General features: G+C 37.9%; 4 protein-coding genes across 6 annotated transcripts in view; 2 read left to right on the top strand and 2 right to left on the bottom strand.

Annotated features, from left to right (window-relative positions):
• LOC137983606 (transcription factor Dp-1-like) overlaps positions 1-3913 on the top strand; it is an 11804-nt gene extending 7891 nt beyond the window's left edge. The window contains exons 12-14 of one of the 2 annotated variants that reach the window (XM_068830753.1): positions 1311-1477; positions 1564-1624; positions 2186-3913. In XM_068830753.1, the coding sequence (XP_068686854.1) occupies positions 1311-1477; positions 1564-1624; positions 2186-2495 (538 nt within the window). In that variant the 3' untranslated portion in view covers positions 2496-3913. The remainder of the gene's footprint in view (positions 1-1310; positions 1478-1563; positions 1625-2185) is intronic. The other variant, XM_068830754.1, reaches the window with a different exon arrangement.
• Positions 3914-7093: 3180 nt separating this feature from the next.
• Positions 7094-9766, bottom strand: LOC137983609 (WD repeat-containing protein 53-like). Its single transcript, XM_068830756.1, has 2 exons — positions 9044-9766; positions 7094-7494 (listed from the first exon to the last, which is right to left on the bottom strand). The coding sequence occupies exons 1-2, from the start codon at positions 9690-9692 to the stop codon at positions 7139-7141; spliced, it is 1005 nt and encodes a 334-aa protein (XP_068686857.1). The 5' UTR covers positions 9693-9766; the 3' UTR covers positions 7094-7138.
• A 53-nt stretch (positions 9767-9819) lies between these two features.
• Positions 9820-12406, top strand: LOC137983610 (RNA-binding motif protein, X-linked 2-like). 2 transcript variants are annotated; one of them, XM_068830758.1, is made up of 5 exons: positions 9820-9950; positions 10045-10151; positions 10989-11056; positions 11244-11373; positions 11489-12406. In XM_068830758.1, the coding sequence occupies exons 2-5, from the start codon at positions 10071-10073 to the stop codon at positions 12185-12187; spliced, it is 978 nt and encodes a 325-aa protein (XP_068686859.1). In that variant the 5' UTR covers positions 9820-9950; positions 10045-10070; the 3' UTR covers positions 12188-12406. The 2 variants fall into 2 exon arrangements, with proteins under 2 accessions (XP_068686859.1, XP_068686858.1); XM_068830757.1 differs by having other exon boundaries at positions 11005-11056.
• LOC137983607 (integral membrane protein GPR180-like) overlaps positions 12312-17500 on the bottom strand; it is a 17820-nt gene continuing 12631 nt past the window's right edge. Inside the window, exons 7-10 of the mRNA XM_068830755.1 lie at positions 16708-16853; positions 15862-16002; positions 15209-15286; positions 12312-13584 (exon numbers count right to left, since the gene is read on the bottom strand). Of these exons, the coding sequence (XP_068686856.1) occupies positions 13381-13584; positions 15209-15286; positions 15862-16002; positions 16708-16853 (569 nt within the window). The 3' untranslated portion in view covers positions 12312-13380. The remainder of the gene's footprint in view (positions 13585-15208; positions 15287-15861; positions 16003-16707; positions 16854-17500) is intronic.

Genomic DNA, 17500 nt, shown 5'->3' on the forward strand with positions numbered 1-17500 from the left:
GTCTTGGAAACAACAACTTAAGGTGGCTCAAACCAGTTTCAACGCTTTAAAGAAATGTTCTTGTAAGAAGGATTGACACTACAACACTTTATCACTTAACAGCAGTGCTATGGTACCATATTAAATGCCAATAATTATTGCTGAAAAAGATTCGGTCATCTTTGTGGCAACGGGAAAGCCCTGCGAAAACTCCCCATATTTTGGTTTTAGCTGCTCATATCTGAAAAACGAACTTGGTGACCCCCATTTTTTATTTCTGAAATGTAAACTTAATTGAAAATAATAATTGAAAATAATTGAAAATTTAAGGTAGCTCTGAACCTGCTCCACGGAATCTTTTAAAACTTTGAAGAGAGTTTCATCTTGGCTGCTGATCAATTTTGTGCAATAAAAAACTGGGGTCACCAAGTTCGTTTTTCAGGTGTGAGCAACTGAAGCCAAAGTATAGGGGTTTTTTGCAAGGCTTTCCTGTAACTTGTTATGTCACAAAAATGACTGCATCTTGTTCAGCAATAATTGATGTTTCCCATGGTACCATAACATTGGTGTTACGTGATAAAGTGTTGTAGTGTCAATCCTTTTAATAACAAGGTCTCTTGAAAGTGTTGAAACTGGTTTGAGCTACCTTAAATATAAGCCCAAGGATCAACTGATAGATGATATGTTTGATCAAAAGCTAACAACAATATGATTGACAGGTCAATTACCTTTGAACCTGTGCTTGCTGCAAGGTTATCTTGATAGTTTGCTTGAACGTTTTGCAAACAATGACAGAGATTGTTTTTGAGTATTATAAAATTATGTGCTTATGTTAGAAATGCAGGAATTAACCCATTGACTCCCAGGGGTTACCCATTGACAAGTAAAATTGTCTGACATTAGACAGAGTATTTAATGCTAAGTATGGTTAGTTCAGGCTGGCTTGGGAGTCAGAGGGTTAAATGAATGCCCAGTTTTAATATGCAAGATAAAGTGGCCTGTTGGGTCTGAGCATTTGCTATCTATTTCCAACAGACAAGATAAGAGTTGGGGCTAGTGTTACCTTGAGTTTCAGGTTAATGCATCTTTTTATCTTAACTTGAGGAGTAGAGTTTGGGGACACTATGACATTAATGGTGGGGACATCGTTTTTGATTGGTTGATCGATTCACTCGTCAGGTGCCACAGGACAGCCCCAGTTGACAAGTAAAATCGTCTGGCGTTACACAGAGTAAAAATAAATCTGTCATGTCTCACTTCCAGGAGTCAATGGGTTAATTGACTGTATTCCTGGATACCTGCACCTCTGGACACATCTCCTTTTTTTTCAGATTTGAATACCTATTCAACTTTGACAACACCTTTGAAATCCATGATGACATTGAGGTGCTCAAGAGAATGGGCATGGCATTTGGTTTAGAGAAAGGCCAGTGTGCTGAGGTGAACCTTAAAGCTTCAAGGACAATGGTTCCCAAAGCACTTGAACCGTATGTTGTTGGTAAGCAGAGAAAGCAAACTTGGATTATTCTCTTTTTTTAATCTGTTAAGGTGCTAAACAGAAGGTGGTTTTGTTTCCATCTTCAGATATGGCAAAATCTGGACCAGTTGGACTTAGTGGAAACCTCGGAAATCACACTACTCATAAGTAAGTCAGATTTTTTCATGCAAAGTGTTTCCACAATTTAGTGGTCAGAGTTCCCTTTTTTTCTAGTCAGCTCAGAAATCATTGCAACTTGTCCAGAGGGGTAATCAAAGGTTCCTTAAATGGAACTACTTTCTGGAGTAGATTCCCACCGTTAGGAACCTTGTCTGGCCTTCTACAGCACAAATTGAATAGTTAACTTTGTATGAATCACCATCAAACTTGATTGAAAATTGGAGCTCTAACAACAAGTTTTAGACTGATTGTTAGTCACCTTGATTTCAGTTCCATTTCTGTCTAAGGAGGTTTGCAGTCCTTCCAAGATTTCACCCTTCACAACAACTCACATGTATGACTTTACAAGAAGTGAAACAAAATAAGTTCATGCCAAAAAACATTATGGTTCACTGTTTCTCTGCAAGAGCAAACAGGACCATTCTACTATTTGACAGTTCTGTACCATCTTTCCTCTGTCGTTCAAGCAACCCTTAAAGGTTGCAACAACACCCCAGACTTTGAATTATACCACGACACTGAGTATCATTGATCTTTTTTTTCTCACAGTGACAAATCAACTTCAGCATCTCCACTTGTCTCAGCTACAGCTCGTATGTCCCCTCTTCCTGCGCAAAACACCCCTTCCTCTCCACTGGCTATGCCCCTGCCTCAAGGGCATGGCATATCCCCTGTCCCACCATCCACTAATTCAAGGACACAGAATCGAACTTCAAGGACATCGTCCATGGCAAGTGACAGTGGCCCCTCTCATAGGACCATGTCCCCTTATTCCTTTCCCTCTTCACCAGCATCAGATGCATCTTCTGAGTTGTCACAGGATGGGTTTGTGGACACAGAACCTAATTCTCAATGCTGATTTTTATATGAACAGTAATTTTAGAAGGGTGCTGGCACTGAGAAGACAAGGTTGAATCTTCAACTTAGCGACAATGTGCGCTCTACAGTGGCTATATCTATGTTTGGATTATTAAGGCTGCTCTGTCACTTTTACATTATAGGCTAATACCGCTATCTTTTCTGCCTCCCACATGTTTTCGTGAAGCTGTTTTCAGCTGTTTTTCAACTTTAGTCTTGATATAAAGTAATGCAAGAATATCGTATTGGTAATGACTTTTTTGCTAGAATTGAAGTTCTCAACATTGCAGATCAAAACGTTTAACAAAGAGGGGAATATTATACCATTTACGTAGCATAAAGAATTTTGCTAATTGGTTCAAAGGAGACAGTCCAAAACTGAGGTGGTGTGTTATTTCGATAGTCCTCCTTGGTTTTGATGGTTAATATTTAAGTGACAATTTGGATGTAGAGGATGTCAGATGCCCATTGACTCAAGAAGTGCCCCCCCCCCCCCCCCCCCAATCCACTGACAAGTAAAATCATCTGGTGTTAGACAGAATAAAATTTATCAATTCACACCTCCAGGAGTCAATGGGTTAAAGATGATTAGTTTCATTATAACATGTATTGAGCATCTTGTATCACCAAACTATTTTCTACCATGTAGACTTCTTGGTGTTGTCAGAGCAAAGCAAAGGTGTCATCCTTAACCTTCATTCCAATCACTTCCTAGTTAAGATTTTAGGCTGACCCAGAGTGTGTTTCTTGGGGTTGCAATGAATCAACAAACGTTAACAATGCTCTAACCAAATTTCTGATTTTCTAATCTTGTAAAATCACATCAGGCTAGATGTAGTCTTAATACATGCAAGAATGGGTGTTAAACACTGTAGCAATTAAGAGTGGGTGTTTCTGAACACATAAGTGAACAATCCAAAAGATTCATGCAGAATTGCATGTTACTGATAATCATTTGCCCTGCATCTCTTTCCCTGGCCTTTTCAATATTGAACTTGGTCTTTTCCCAAGACAGCGTATGGTAAAATTAATCTGTGGCACTTCAGAAAACTTGTAAAATATTTATCATGACTATTTCTTTTAGTACTCACATCGTCAATATGAATGTCTTGGCAAGTGTTTTTTTCCTTTTTCTCTGATTTCTCCCATTAATATTAAAACAAACTTATCTTCTAATAATGTTAGTAATGTGTTATTTCTGCTTTATCCACGTAAAAGAAAAAGATGTTAGACTTTTCTTTCTGTTTTGAAGCCTATCACCTTATAAACTCTGAGAAGTATTTGAATAGTTTCAATTCTTATGAAATGATACCACTCAGCAAGAAACTTCATGTAATAAACAAACACATACCTGTAACTGTAACAAAAAATAACTAAAAGTAATTTCATTGAAGGGGAAGATTATATAGGTCAATATGAGCTGGTTCAGAGTCCTACAAAACACTTACTTGTGTTGGTATTAGCACATATTGAAGACAAGATTTCAAAACACACAACAATATTGTGTTTATCTTGCTGCAAGAAAGTCTTTTCAGAACAAGGTTGTGTCACAAGTCTAAATTCCCCAGGGTTGTTGCCTTTTTCCATCATCCACACAGCTGACTTTGCAGGGGCTAACATTAAGTTTCTGTACTTTAGGGGTCAGCATGTCAGAACAACTCTCTTTGTCTTCATGCAGACATAAGGTCAGAGGTTCTGGTGATGGAGAGGGTGTTTTGCCCCTCACAAGTTTTCTGTGAACAAGCTGAAACCACTGTCACCAGAAAACTAAGGACATCTAGAGCTTCATTTTTGCATAAAATTGCTTTTAGACATTTTCTTTAATTTGGTGAAAGGCCATGAAAACACACATCAGGATTGTCCACGATTGAGTAAGTCTTCCTATGGTAAAAAAATTGAAACAAGTTTGCCAACCTCTCAATTTTGCTGAAAGAAGAAAACATCAGGATAAAGGGAAAGATATCCACTATAAAAAAAAAAGAATACATTATGCAGATTTCCTGTGTCACACATTGGGTACCCCCATTCGTGTGTTGGTCTGCATGGTAACAACCAGGGTATTAATATACTGAAGAGATAGTGCTGCCTTTGTAAATTCATTGAATTCTTGAATCATAAATGAGGCCTATAAAGAGGCTCTGCCAGGGTAAATTCCGACCAGCAACATGGCCTAAAAAGAAGTAGCTTGCGAATGCAGATGTATTTCCTGCAGTTGTTTGGGGGGAGAGAAACGACAGCCGGAAATACGTCTGCGTTTGCAGGCTAAAAAAGTAGTGACAGCGCGTAAAGTGAAACCACAGCAAACAACATCCTCTCCTTAAATTTCCTTAAATTTCCAACAGCAATGTGAAACACTGACAAAGCTCCGACACAAAATCTTTTAAAATTCAGACAAGCAACACGGGACCCCTCCCTTGGAAGGGCCTCTATAAACAGTAGGCCCTGTGTCTGACAACCCTCCAGGGGGAAGGTGTGTTCATGAAAAACGGGACCTTGAATGCTCACACTCTTTGCAAAGAGTGGGGCACAGAGTTCCTGGTAAAGGGGATTCTTTGTTAAATCTCCAAGCAATGATGCCGTGAAAATTAGAAATTTTACAAAGATCCATAGAGCTACGCAGGGATATATCAGTTTTTGATGCTTAATTACTGGCTCGTAAATGGGGACATAGTAGTATTGTCTGGCGTTAGACAGAGTAAAATACTACCTAAGTGTAGCCAGTTTAGGCATCAAAGGGTTAACCTATTCACACCTCAAATGCCCTGGGATGGCCCCCCCCCCCCCCCCCCCATTCACGAGTAAAATCACTGGTGTCACTCTGAGGGGTCAATGGATTAACAAATGATTTTACGTTTTAAGTCGATTTATTACAATGCGAGGCGCTTTACCGTGGCCACCTAAAAGTTTGTTACAAATTGTCTGCCAATCAGGGTGTGTGAATTTGATTGACAGTCGTGCCTCCTTGCAAGGTTCACACGGTTATAAGTTGAACACCGTTGCATGGGTTGTTGAGTCAGACGTATTTACACATAATTGTCAAAATTATGTGAAAGTTTGTTGGGTGGCCATGGTAAGGCGTGTTGCGCTGTAATAGCATGATGCCATCTGTGAGAAAACTTGTATGTCAATGAAACAAAATCTAATGCAAATGTGAGCAAATATTCCTATTTTGTGTCTTCTACTCTCTCCATTAAAAAGTGGCTGGCCCAGCAGTAATGTCTCAAACAGGCTTAGGGTTTCTTATTTATTCCTTTACTGTTGTGTTATAGTATTTTTGTCTTATTGTCAGTTTGCAGCTCATTCCGAGAAATTAACAGGTGCAACACTTCTGCAAACGATATCTGCAGCTTTTTGTAAAAAGTAAAGGCCTTGAATGACAACACACAGATGAAACTTGGTCATTTCCATTGAATGACTGATTGCTCCAGATTTGGCCACAACTAAATTGGCAAAAAAAAACCCTCATCCCTATGTGAACTGACTTCAGTATTATTATTATTATTATTATTATTATTAGTATTAGTATTAGTATTATTGATACTGCATATTCAGGACATTACATTACTAAACAACGAAACAGAGAAACGAAGCACCGAAACACCATGTATGACCAACATTGTTTTAGGCTAAAACATTTATCCCAATCTTAAACTCAATGAATTAGGAGCAATAACATTTTAGGCCTAGTTAGGCCTAAAACAATAGAGCGGTTTTCAAATGAGTGTCGTAAAACCAAAACCAAAGTAATTACTTTGGCCAATCAAAAAGGACGGAGACAATCCATTAAACCAATCAAAACTCGAAGTAATCACACATAGCCGACACAAAGCACGAGAAAATGTGCACGCGCGAACCAGGATTGGTTTTTATTTCACTTCTGATTGGTTGAAAAAATGGCGCGAGAACTTTGAACCAATCACTGAGTGAAGTAATGCCAAACTAAAGCAATTCGCTAATTACTTTCGACACTCAATTGAAAAACCGCTCTATTTTAACTCAAGAGGCAGTGTGGCCCAGTGGTTGGGGTGCGTGCCTTGAGATACGGAGTTCCCGGGTTCAAGGCTCATTCTGACCACTTGTTGAATTTGTTCTTGGTAGTTGTCCCTGGTTCAATTTTTCGGCTGCACTTGTAAATAGCCAACTGGTTTGCCTCCAGCCAGTTGGGATCCTTAACAGTTGTTGTTTCGTTCGTTATGTTTCAATGGCTCTAAAAAACGCCCCTACGGGGAGCGGTCAGTTAAGTATGTAAATCCAACCTACGTTGGTTAGTACTCAGTGTATGGTGGGGTCATACATGGTGTTTAGGTGTTTTGCTGTTTCGTGGTTTAGTAATACCCCAGGAAGTACTAAAGAGCATGGGGCCACAGCCTGTGGTCTAGGATACACTGTGCATTCTGTTCTTTTGCCTAGCAAGTTGCTTTTCAGTGTCTAGCACCTTCCTTAGGATTTTTGCTGTCCGGGCTAGCAAGCAAACACACTGTAACAGTTCCAAGTTGTAGGGCATCCCCAAAACATAAAAGCACTTTAATTAATATTATTATTGTTGTTATTGTAACTTATTCCTCATAATGGGTAAACAAAGACAAGAATGTATAAAACTTGTTACTAGTCTCAAAGAAGATTTTATTAGCATCTTCCTTAAAATCATAATACATGATACACAGAGATCTCGTTAGTCTGGTCAGCAACAAAAACATTTTCTGTGAGTTTACTAGATGTAATCCAGTTAGGTTTTGAAGCATGTTCCACTTCGGTAACAACACATGCAGTAGTCACCTCCTTTTTGTGCCTGTTCGCTGAGCCAGACGTTCCACCACACATGCCTGCACTCAAGTTCCACAAAACAATCTTGCACTCATTGCCAGCAGACACTAAGGAATCATTTTGATTAAATTTAGGAAAGTGGACCTGAGATACACTGGAGGTGTGCTTTTTGAGGCACTGATCAGGACTGAATTTCTTCTTACCCTCAAATCTGAAGAGCTGAACATCACCATTGCCTGTACAAAGAAAAGGAGGCACAGCCAGTTTCTAACAAAAATTGCACAATGGTCAGTTATTGTGGATTGTCAATGGTAAAAACCTGAACTGGCTTTTCCATTCCATGCTGATGAGGTAGAATGATTTCATTTGGAGCAATTTGGGAAGTGGGTTGCCACTTCTGTTTTGGCCTGTCCAGCCACACCTCAACCTGCACCCAAATTACTGCCCAGAGTTTACCTTCATAAACTTCTGAGACTGACCCCAATATACACCCACAAGATCTGAACTGTTTAGACCTACAAATAAATAAACTGCTGCGATACTTCACTAGGACAGTGGGCAATCAATTTACGTTCCAGCTAGAACGCATGTAGCCCACAAGGCCAGTCCTTCTTTCTCCCTCCAATGTTGGAACCTAGAGCCTGATATTTCATCTGAGTCATCACAAGTCAATATTGAAGATGCAAAGGGAGGGGGGGGGGATGCGGGCAGAGACAGGTGGGAAGGGGAAAGTGTGCTAAGTGTTACAACAGTATTATTGTGTAATATTACAGGTCTACATCTCCTTTAAGTCTAGTGATCAAATATAAAAAGAAAAGAAGACGTAAGAGGGGGTGTTTGACAATCAAACCAAACATTGTAGGTTACTATAGAATATTGGACACCAGAGCAGCAGCATAGGGGAGTGTCAATTCAAATTGGTAACCTAGAAAATTTAAGTCCCCAGAGTGGATTGAGTTGTTTACAAACATCGATAAGAATGTGCTTCACTGCTGGTTCAGTGGCTGTGGAGAGAGTGGGGTATAGCCCCCCCCCCCCTCCCCCACTTTTTTTCCCTATGGTGTTGTTTCTCCTAAACCTCCCCCTCCCACTCTCCCTCCTCCTCTCACAATTCCATGATTCATACCAAAACCTAGCCCCCCCCCCCCCTTCCCCCCCACTCTCCACGGTCGCTGTGGTTAATACCGGTATGTTTTGGCACCTATCTCAGATGGATTGCAGAAAACCTGGCCACTTAATATTTGCATATGAACTGCATCTATAATTTGTTATATACTGAGACTTTCACTCAACAAAACAAGTACTTTGATTGCTTGATTCTTGGTCATGTGCCCCTGATCAAATTCAAATGTATCCCGACCAGGATACAATTCTGCAGTTGTTGCCTGCTCCGGATGTTTTGCTGCGATTGTTGAAGGAAAAGTCTAAATAGATAACAAAGCACTTAATATCTAATCCCTCAGGAAACTAGTTAGTTCTGTTTTCCCACAAAGTCTGATGTTTTCTTCCACTTCCTCCTGAGGAAACATCAGAACTCTTGGCAAAACAAAACTGTTCCCTTGGGACCAATTACATTGAGTGTATATTGTTATATGCCTTGTTCTTCAAAGGATGCTGCTACAAGAATGCAATAGTGGCTGGGTCTTCTGCAATCACTCCCCCATCCCCGTAATCAAAATCTTTATCCCTTAGCTAATAGCGTGATGTTTTTTTTCTAATTAACTAATTAACTTTTGACAATTGCAATGATTTGTTGCAATTGTTGAGGTTTTTTTTTTTAATTACCTAATCCAGCTGCAAACTTTCTTCCATTTCCCATCATATGAATAGAGTGCACAAAGGGTGGGTTTACTAGGTAAATCCCTTCATTGTTCTGGCCTCCAAGCTCCTGGACATTTTGCTCCCGACGTACCCGGCCAGAGGAGAAATCCCAGCTGACAACCTTGAAATCCATCCCTCCGGATACCACCTCCCAGGGGCAGTTTGGTCTAAACTGCACCGTAGAACAAATGTTATCATGTTTATTCCTTAGAGTCTTGAACAATCGTCCTGTCTCTAATTGGATTACTTTTATCTCACCACCATCATCACAACATGCAAGATATTCTCCTTTGTCGTTTATGGTGATTTGGTTTACTTCGTCCTCGTTGAATTCGAACTCGCAAAGGGTAGAAGACAGGTTTCTTAGATCGTAGCCGAACACTTTGTTCCCGCATGAAGCATATAGGTGTTTTGGATTTTTTACACAAAAACAGATACTGTTTACTTCTTTGGAGTCATCAACTTGTGAATATGACACTTTAGTTTGCGATGAACCGTCTTTATCCCAAACACAAAGTTCTTCTTCACCGCCTGACGCTAAAATACCTTCACTGTTAACATCTAGTGATAACACAGAAGACTTATGACCTCCGATCCAAAGGCTCTTTTGCATATTGGAGATAATAAAGTTCGAGTACAAGACATCTACAACATGAGTGCCTACACCAAGTTTTAATCGGTATTTTTAAAGCATGATCTATATATGGTCATCATTGCCTTAATTAGCAGTCAATTGCGTTCGCAAAGATTGATGGTCACTGACCTCGTGTACAGCCATTTTGTTTGTTTTCTTCCAAGAAAAGTTTAATAAGCTTCAAAAACATAGTGTTTTCTGCGTTTTATGGGGACATTCGAAGATGAATCCTTTAACGTAAGTATTATGTGACTTCTATCAATATTCATAATGGTAGACTTGCACCCTCTAAATGTAAGAATTTAAGCTGTGAACATATTGATGTTTGTAGAAATGTCAAAAACATTCAGAAGTTGAATGAACGTATTCTGGAGTTGGGAGTGGAAGACAGCCAGGCTTGGCACAAGCAGTACAAAGATAGTGCGTACATCTTCATTGGTGAGACTAAGTAAATTAACCTTAACTTTGATGTCTCTGGGCCACCTTCAGCTTTGCATTGTATCTCTATGTGAGAAATTTGGTAAATTAGCTACGAGCCTGAGGCTAATTTACCCTTATTAACGTTTGCTAAAAACCAAATATTTCGTGATTGGATCCCCACCAACGCAACACCAACATTTTTTTAGAAACTAGCTTTATATCTCTATGGAAAAGGATGACATGGAGGGTGTAAATTACAGGTTGCAGGCCATTATTTCACCATAGCTAAAAGATCACAAACCTTTACTAATGCTAACATTACATGTAGGCCTAAACACTGTGCCTTAGATAATGTTTAAGCATAAGGTTCCCATTTTTGTAAAGGTTTGGGTTATTTCATACCCGCAGTTCATATATGATCCATTTCATATATCATTTCATCATTGAAGGTTTTCAGTTCAATTTGTGACCCCTACAAGCCAGTTTACTCCCTCTGAAAGCAATGGTCTCGTTTGTAAGCCATACCCGCGATTTTTGGCCCAAAACGTAAGCAAAAAGGTGCGGCTTATACACAAATCTTTACGGTGCTTATATATAAAGGGAAACTTGTGTTACGAAATTTTAAAAAAAAAAGTGTGGCTGTACTGTTTTTGCTTTGTTTTATTTTGTATTTTAGGGCAATTTCCAAGTATAAGCCCCGCAGGGGGGAAGGGTATATTCGGAGGGGGATTTAACAGAGGGTTTTTTGCATTATGAGATTTGGGGTTTATATTTGGTGGGGGTTATACATGGATGGGCTTACTTTTGGAATTTTATGGTAAACAAATTCAGAAATTCAATAATTTTATCAGTCAGGTCTCTCTTTATTCAGGTGGTTTGCCCTATGGTCTCACTGAAGGTGACATCTTGTGTGTGTTTTCTCAGTAAGTTTTCTATTGCATGTCTTCCTTGAATGTAATGCATACCTCAAATCTACCAAGGCCTGCTTTTATTTTGGGCAGTTAACTTTTTTGATTTTTTCACAAAATATTTAACCATGTTTTTTTAGTTTGCTTATAAGGTTGTGATTGTAAAACCAAAAATAATGTAACAGTGCTCTTACATCAACAGATATGGTGAAATAGTGAATGTAAATCTGGTCAGAGACAAGAAAACTGGTAAAACGAAAGGATTTTGCTTCTTGTGTTATGAAGATCAGCGTAGCACTATTTTGGCTGTAGACAACTTCAATGGAATAAAGGTTGGCATTTTGATCAAAATTTCTTCACTTCATCAAGGGTCCCTTTCAGTAAGATTTCTGTTTTCCATGGTGAGAAAGGTTTTTTTAATGTGCTTTGTCATGTTTATTTTTGAAGCTTGGTGGTAGAACAATAAGGGTTGATCACTGTTCTAATTATCGACGGCCAAAAAGTGACGAGAAAGATGAGCATGGGAACTATAAAGACATCATTGAAGAAGGGTGTGCCCCTAAAACACCCCCACCCTCAGGGGATGAAGAGGATAACTTAGAGCTTGTTAGGAAAAGAAAGCAAGAAAAGAAGGAAAAGAAAAAAAAGAAAAGCAAGGAGAAATCAGAAAACAAGAAAAGAAAGATGGAAAGCTCAAGTGAAGAGGAATATGAGAAAGAGAAACTGATTAAAATTAAACTTGAACAGAAGGAGCGAGTGGAAAATAAGACTGGAGATAAAGACAGAGATAAAGGACATTCAAGAGGAGATCACCGTGATCATGAATTTGGGAAAATTACCAAGAGAGATGGAGATGGAGATGCGATTTGTCATTCAAGGAGTGACAAGCATAGAGACCTTAAATACAAATCTAGTGAAGATTTGAAGTCTGTTAAACCATACAGGGATAACAATAGATTTGAAGCTAATAAACTCAGAGAGCGAACAGGTAATGCGTATGATACACCACATGATGAAAGAGACTTGCTCTTTGATGACAGAAGGCACAGGAGTGATAAACAAAGAGACTATAGAGTAAATGAAGAAAGATCTTTTGAAAAACACAGTAGAAGTCGTTACAGTGACCACAGGGATAGAAGAACTTAGCTTTTCCATTTTTTGTCTAATCAAAGCTAGTTCTTTATTGAGAAAAGTTAACCTTTCCTTAGAACAACATGCAACACTCTTTTACCAATGGAAAAATTTTTATTGATGCAAAATGTATACCTACATTACACTAAGCAAGCCTCAATCACTTCAAATTTGAAAATTCAAACTGAAAACAGTTTCTTGCACAAGAGCAATAAAAGTCAACTCAACATTCAAGCATTAAGCAATGTAATCTCACCATTGTTTCCTCTTCCTTTTTATTACACTCTTTATTTATATTCCTAATGGTAGTGTCTCTGTGAAATTGCATTTCTTTTGTCTTAGCCAAATGCTCAAATGCAGCATGCATGCTTAAGTAGAATGACCTGAAGAGCAGCTTTGTTGAGCACTTGCAAGACACTCTAGATAACTACCAGTAGGCCCAGTTGTTAAAAAGTGGATTGACACAGACATGCCATGTATGACCCCACCATACATTGAATACTAAAGTTGAATTTTGAGATTAAATATCAATTTAGGCCTAATAGACCAATTTCAATATATTATTATTCAGTCCGAAATAAAAGGCACCATCTCGAGGCTCTGGGGAATAAACTCATACAAATCCTTATATTTATTCCCCAGAGTCTTGAGATGATGCCTTTTGTTTCGGACTGAATTTTAATATATCGAAATTGGTCTATTTGGCCTAAAAAAAGTTATTGCCCCTAGGAGCAAGGCCTAAAACGATATCTAATCTCAAATTCAACCTTTGTCAATGTATGGTGAGGTCATACGTGGTGATTTGGTGTTTTATGGTTTAGAAATGCCTGATTAATACAAAACCCAAGCTTCAATTTTGTCTGACAAAAGAAAGCCTTAACCTTGTGATTTTATGCTGAAGGCAAGGAAAAGTCTAGTCACTTTTTCTGATTAGAAAACAGACTGCAGTAATTGCAGTTAACTTTTTCAACGTTCCAGTTATCCAGAGCTTTCAACAACTGGCCCAGCTCCATAGTATTTTAGTCTTGGTTTGTACCAACCTTGCCTTCAAGAAATTTTGAAGGATTCCATTTAAATAGACTAAAATCCCTCATTGTCAATACAATTTTTGAGGAAATAATCTTGTAATAAATGTTTTTGTTTTATATTTTTCCTAGCTTTGTTTTCAAAATATTAAATTGAATTCACTGAAATAAGTATTTTGATGTTCAATTTACAGCAATATGCTTATGTATTCTTACAGCTCTTCTCTCAGAATTATAATTCTTGGTTCCATATCCTCTGTCCATGCGAAGAGGAAGGGTACTGGTTGCAAGGGAAGATACTTCCCAGTATAAACTTCTTGATAAGAAGAGTTTGTATAATAATAGAATTGATACAGACTGAGCAGTCAACAAACTCCATGTAACAACCTAAAATGGTGAAAAATAAGTTTGTACCTAATATCAGGTTTTATTTTAGGCAAACGCAGTGTTCTAAAAGTTATTGTAAGGACAAGTGGAAGTTCAGTTTATTCTGAACTGATTTGAAGGATAACATAAAGCCTGTCAGATGCACCAGGCTCTCTGTGCCCCTTACACAAGTGATTTGGAAACCTAAAACCAAATCCTCATTTTTGTAATGTGTGGATGGAACCCAATAAATTATTGTTCCAGCCATTGTTCAACACTGGTCTTAAGGATGGTGCCTACGAATTCAATGGTATTTTTGCCCGGTTTATGAATATGCAAGAAATGGAGGATATTTCCTGGCCGCGTGGCGATTTGAAATTTCTCGTAGAGTGTTGAAAAATATTTCACGAGTAAGCGCAGCCAAATATTTTTCAAACACCAATGAAATACTAAATCGTTTCACAAAAGGCATCAAAAGGTGCATTTTATATGTAACCATAGCAACAGTGATCTTTTCAGGTGTGAAGATACCATGTTTTCGCATAAAAGCTCACTTGGTATTTCATTGGTGTTTATATAATAAAAGCACATCTTAGCAAGTGCTATTTAAATCCAAAAAGAAAATTGGGGGTACAAACACATTTTCAAAAATAAGAAATAAACAATATTTGTATAATCTTTACAGTGCTACCTGCCTTACCATGGCCACCTAACAGAGTTTTTTTGCAAATTGTCTGCTAAATCAGAGTGTGTGAATTCCTCATGCAAGGTTTGCACGATTGTAAGTTGAACACGGGTTAAGCATGGGTTGTTGAGTTGACGTATTTACATGTACTTGTCAAATGGTAAAGTTGCATGTAAAATTCAAAGCAATGTATGGTGTCCTTTTTCAGATTGAAACTTAGTTATCTCTGTAAAATGCAAGGTTACCCCCAACTTTCTTTTTGGATACCAAGAGGACTTGCTGAGTTCTGTTTTCACTGCACAGATGTATCCTTGTATTAAAGAGCACCAACAAAGGATGTAATGGTTAAGGAATTTGAGAGAATTTGGCATTACTTTGGTCAGTTTCCAACTTTTGTAAAGCAATGACCCTAAATATGACGTCATCATGCCACAGTGATGGTCATGTGACCCATAAAAGAAAACTCTAAATTTGTCTACATGCTACACAATTTGGGTATTTCATTTTTGAAAAAATGTTATTTTTAAAGAGAAACGATACTGGCATACCCATAACATTTTCAAAAAAGATGATTTGAAATAATCAATGCTTAGCTATATTCTGTATTTGGGGGTGAAATGTGCCATATAAAAAAAATTAATTCAAAGACTGCTGGGAATTTAGCTTTTTCTCAAACAAGAAGTCAGTTCGTTTATGCGTGCGCAGTTGATCTGAGAACAAGTGCGAGGAAAAACCTTTGATGAAAACAACAGTTCGTGCGGTGATTGGGTTTCTGGTCAGCTCACGACATGTAAACGTCAGTCATCAGAAGTAACATTTCACTTCCTTAGCAACGCACAAAAAATCCATCTGTGGGCCTTTAAGCAATGCCTGTACAGCATGTTCCTTTACTACAGAAACGAACCACAGTGTACAATGTGAACAAGATGGGATAAACACAAAATACAGTATTCCTCTTACCTTAAATCTGTTGTGGACAGGTAGCAAAAAGGAAATAATAGCTAAAGCTGGGTATGCTAAAATCCATGATAAAGAGCACTGAGAAAGAAAGAAACATGTTATTTAAACTTACTTAAGATCAGTGTCATTTTTCGTAAAATGTAATAATGCCAGTAAATACAGAATTGATAGATTTCATTTCATTGTGGATGCAATGTTAAAAAAGTCCATTTTCCAGTTATTTGCTCAGTGATGTAGCTTATGAATGGTTGTGAGGCTGTCTGTGTGCTTGTATTGATACAGACCTCACTGCTTTTATCATGTAAATTGTGTGGTATTATTCTAATTAGTCCACATTAACATTATGGAAAAACAAAGGATTGTATCAAAGCAGGGTCACTGACAACCTCGCTTCCATTCTGAGGCCAGGTAACTTAGCTACAACTGTAAAATGGGCTATTATCAAAAAAGATCTACCCACATCCCACTTTTTTTAAAACACTACCGTAAAAAAACTTAAAAGAATGCAGCCCTCTTTTCCTTATTTGGTGGGGAGAGTAATAAGTATTTATCATTAGTAACAACAACTTGTGATGTATAGTAGACTGGTATATTGTTTTTACTGCTATATCTTTTTTAGGATGATGTTTTAAATATGTAGAAACTTTCAATACCTTAGCAAATTTTATGTAGAATTCTTTACGCAGTGTGCTTCTCTCCTCTGTGATTTTCCTACTAATGTTAAGGCCAAAGGCTCCTGCCACAACCATTTTAATGAGAAAAAGAAGACCTGTCCCCCAGAATGAAAATATAACCTACAATGACAAACAACTGAAATTCAGTGAACCATTTAGCTTCGAAATGTACTTATTTAAAGTCGTCCATTTGTTGGAGTCAAAACCCTGACAAAGCATGACAATCAAGTGAAACACTTCTTCAATGTAAGGTTGCACAGCCTCTTAAAATGTGTGTGCATTGCATAGAGACCATCGTACTAGGAGACCAATAATTTGTAACTGAATTGTATTTGACATTTCACCTGTAAATGAACGAAAGCCATTCAGGGATGGTGGAGAGATGCAAGCACTCGCGCCACCTCCCACCCAGTTTGATTCCTAGACTTGACATCACTTGCGGGTTGAGTTTGTTGGTGCTCTACTCTGCTAAGAGAGGCTTTTCTCCAGTTTTCCCCTCTCCGTAAAAACCCACCTACAATTTGATGGGACTTGATTTCTGTACAGTCATTAGTGTCGCAGTGGTAAATTATTTCAAATACCGTCACCACTCAAGTAAAGGTCATTATTATTATTATGACAGTGAAAACGTATGGATGCCATATGGATCCCTATCCAGCCAGCCTGGGGCGTCGAACGTAACCCAGGCGGCCCTAAGGCTAACAACTCTATAGTAAAGTATATTATTATATATTATTATTATTATTATTATTATTATTATTATTATTATTATTATTATTATTATTATTATTATTATTATTAATATTAGGGTTTCATAAAACACACCTCAAGCACCGAAATTGCTATCACAGAAACACTGATTTGCTTCATCTGTTGTGGATCTAGTGTTGCAAAAGATGAACTTAGCGTCCACCCTGTTGACAGCTTAGCCATCAACATTAGCATCTGGTATTCTGCTATGCCATCTGACACTGTATTGAAATAAGACACTTGCCAAATTACTGTTACAGTAATGTCTAATTAAATTGTGCCCAAGACTAAAATACAGTAAAACCTCTATGAAGCAGACCCCCTATTCAGCAGACAGGGTTGTAAGAATAGTACCTTATATTTCTCTTAAAGGGGCTAGGTCACGCAATTTTAGGCAATTTCAGCACTGATCGATTGGTCATAGAATTAACTAAAATATCAAAATAACTGTTCAAAACTATAGAAGAACTCTAACAAAACAAAGGGAAGCCAAGAAGGGACGTGGATGGATGTGGCTCTGAAATTCATGATTTCTTGGGAAAGTGCAAAATATATGTAGAGTATTATACATTGTTGCTGTTTTGAAAACTGAGAAAGATTACAGATACAATTATGTTGACCTTGAACCTAAACTCAGGAAGAGCTGTTTAATAATCTGCAATTATGTTTACTTTCATAGGATAAAAACCGTTAAATGTGCTAATAATTAACAAATATTGTGTGATTTGTGCAGACATCTATTAAGCACTTGGAGATAATCTGAATCACTTTTAATACATTCACATAGCAGTTTTCAAATGACTGTCGAAAGTAATTTACGCAATTGCAATAATTGCTACACTTAGTGATTCGTTTAAAAATCTTTTGC

This window comes from Montipora foliosa, chromosome 13 (genome assembly GCF_036669935.1).
Source record: "Montipora foliosa isolate CH-2021 chromosome 13, ASM3666993v2, whole genome shotgun sequence".
In the NCBI taxonomy this organism is placed as follows: Eukaryota; Metazoa; Cnidaria; class Anthozoa; order Scleractinia; family Acroporidae; genus Montipora; species Montipora foliosa.

Excerpts from the sequence above, each read along its gene's own strand:
- LOC137983609 (XM_068830756.1), bottom strand. The coding sequence starts at position 9,692 with ATGCAAAAGAGCCTTTGGATCGGAGGTCATAAGTCTTCTGTGTTATCA. Across the intron at positions 7,495-9,043 it reads AAAGTTTGCAGCTGGATTAG|GCAATGGTGATGTTCAGCTC; the intron begins GTAATTAAAAAA and ends TTCTTTGTACAG.
- LOC137983610 (XM_068830757.1), top strand. Across the intron at positions 10,152-11,004 it reads TAGTGCGTACATCTTCATTG|GTGGTTTGCCCTATGGTCTC; the intron begins GTGAGACTAAGT and ends CTCTTTATTCAG. Across the intron at positions 11,374-11,488 it reads ACAACTTCAATGGAATAAAG|CTTGGTGGTAGAACAATAAG; the intron begins GTTGGCATTTTG and ends TTATTTTTGAAG.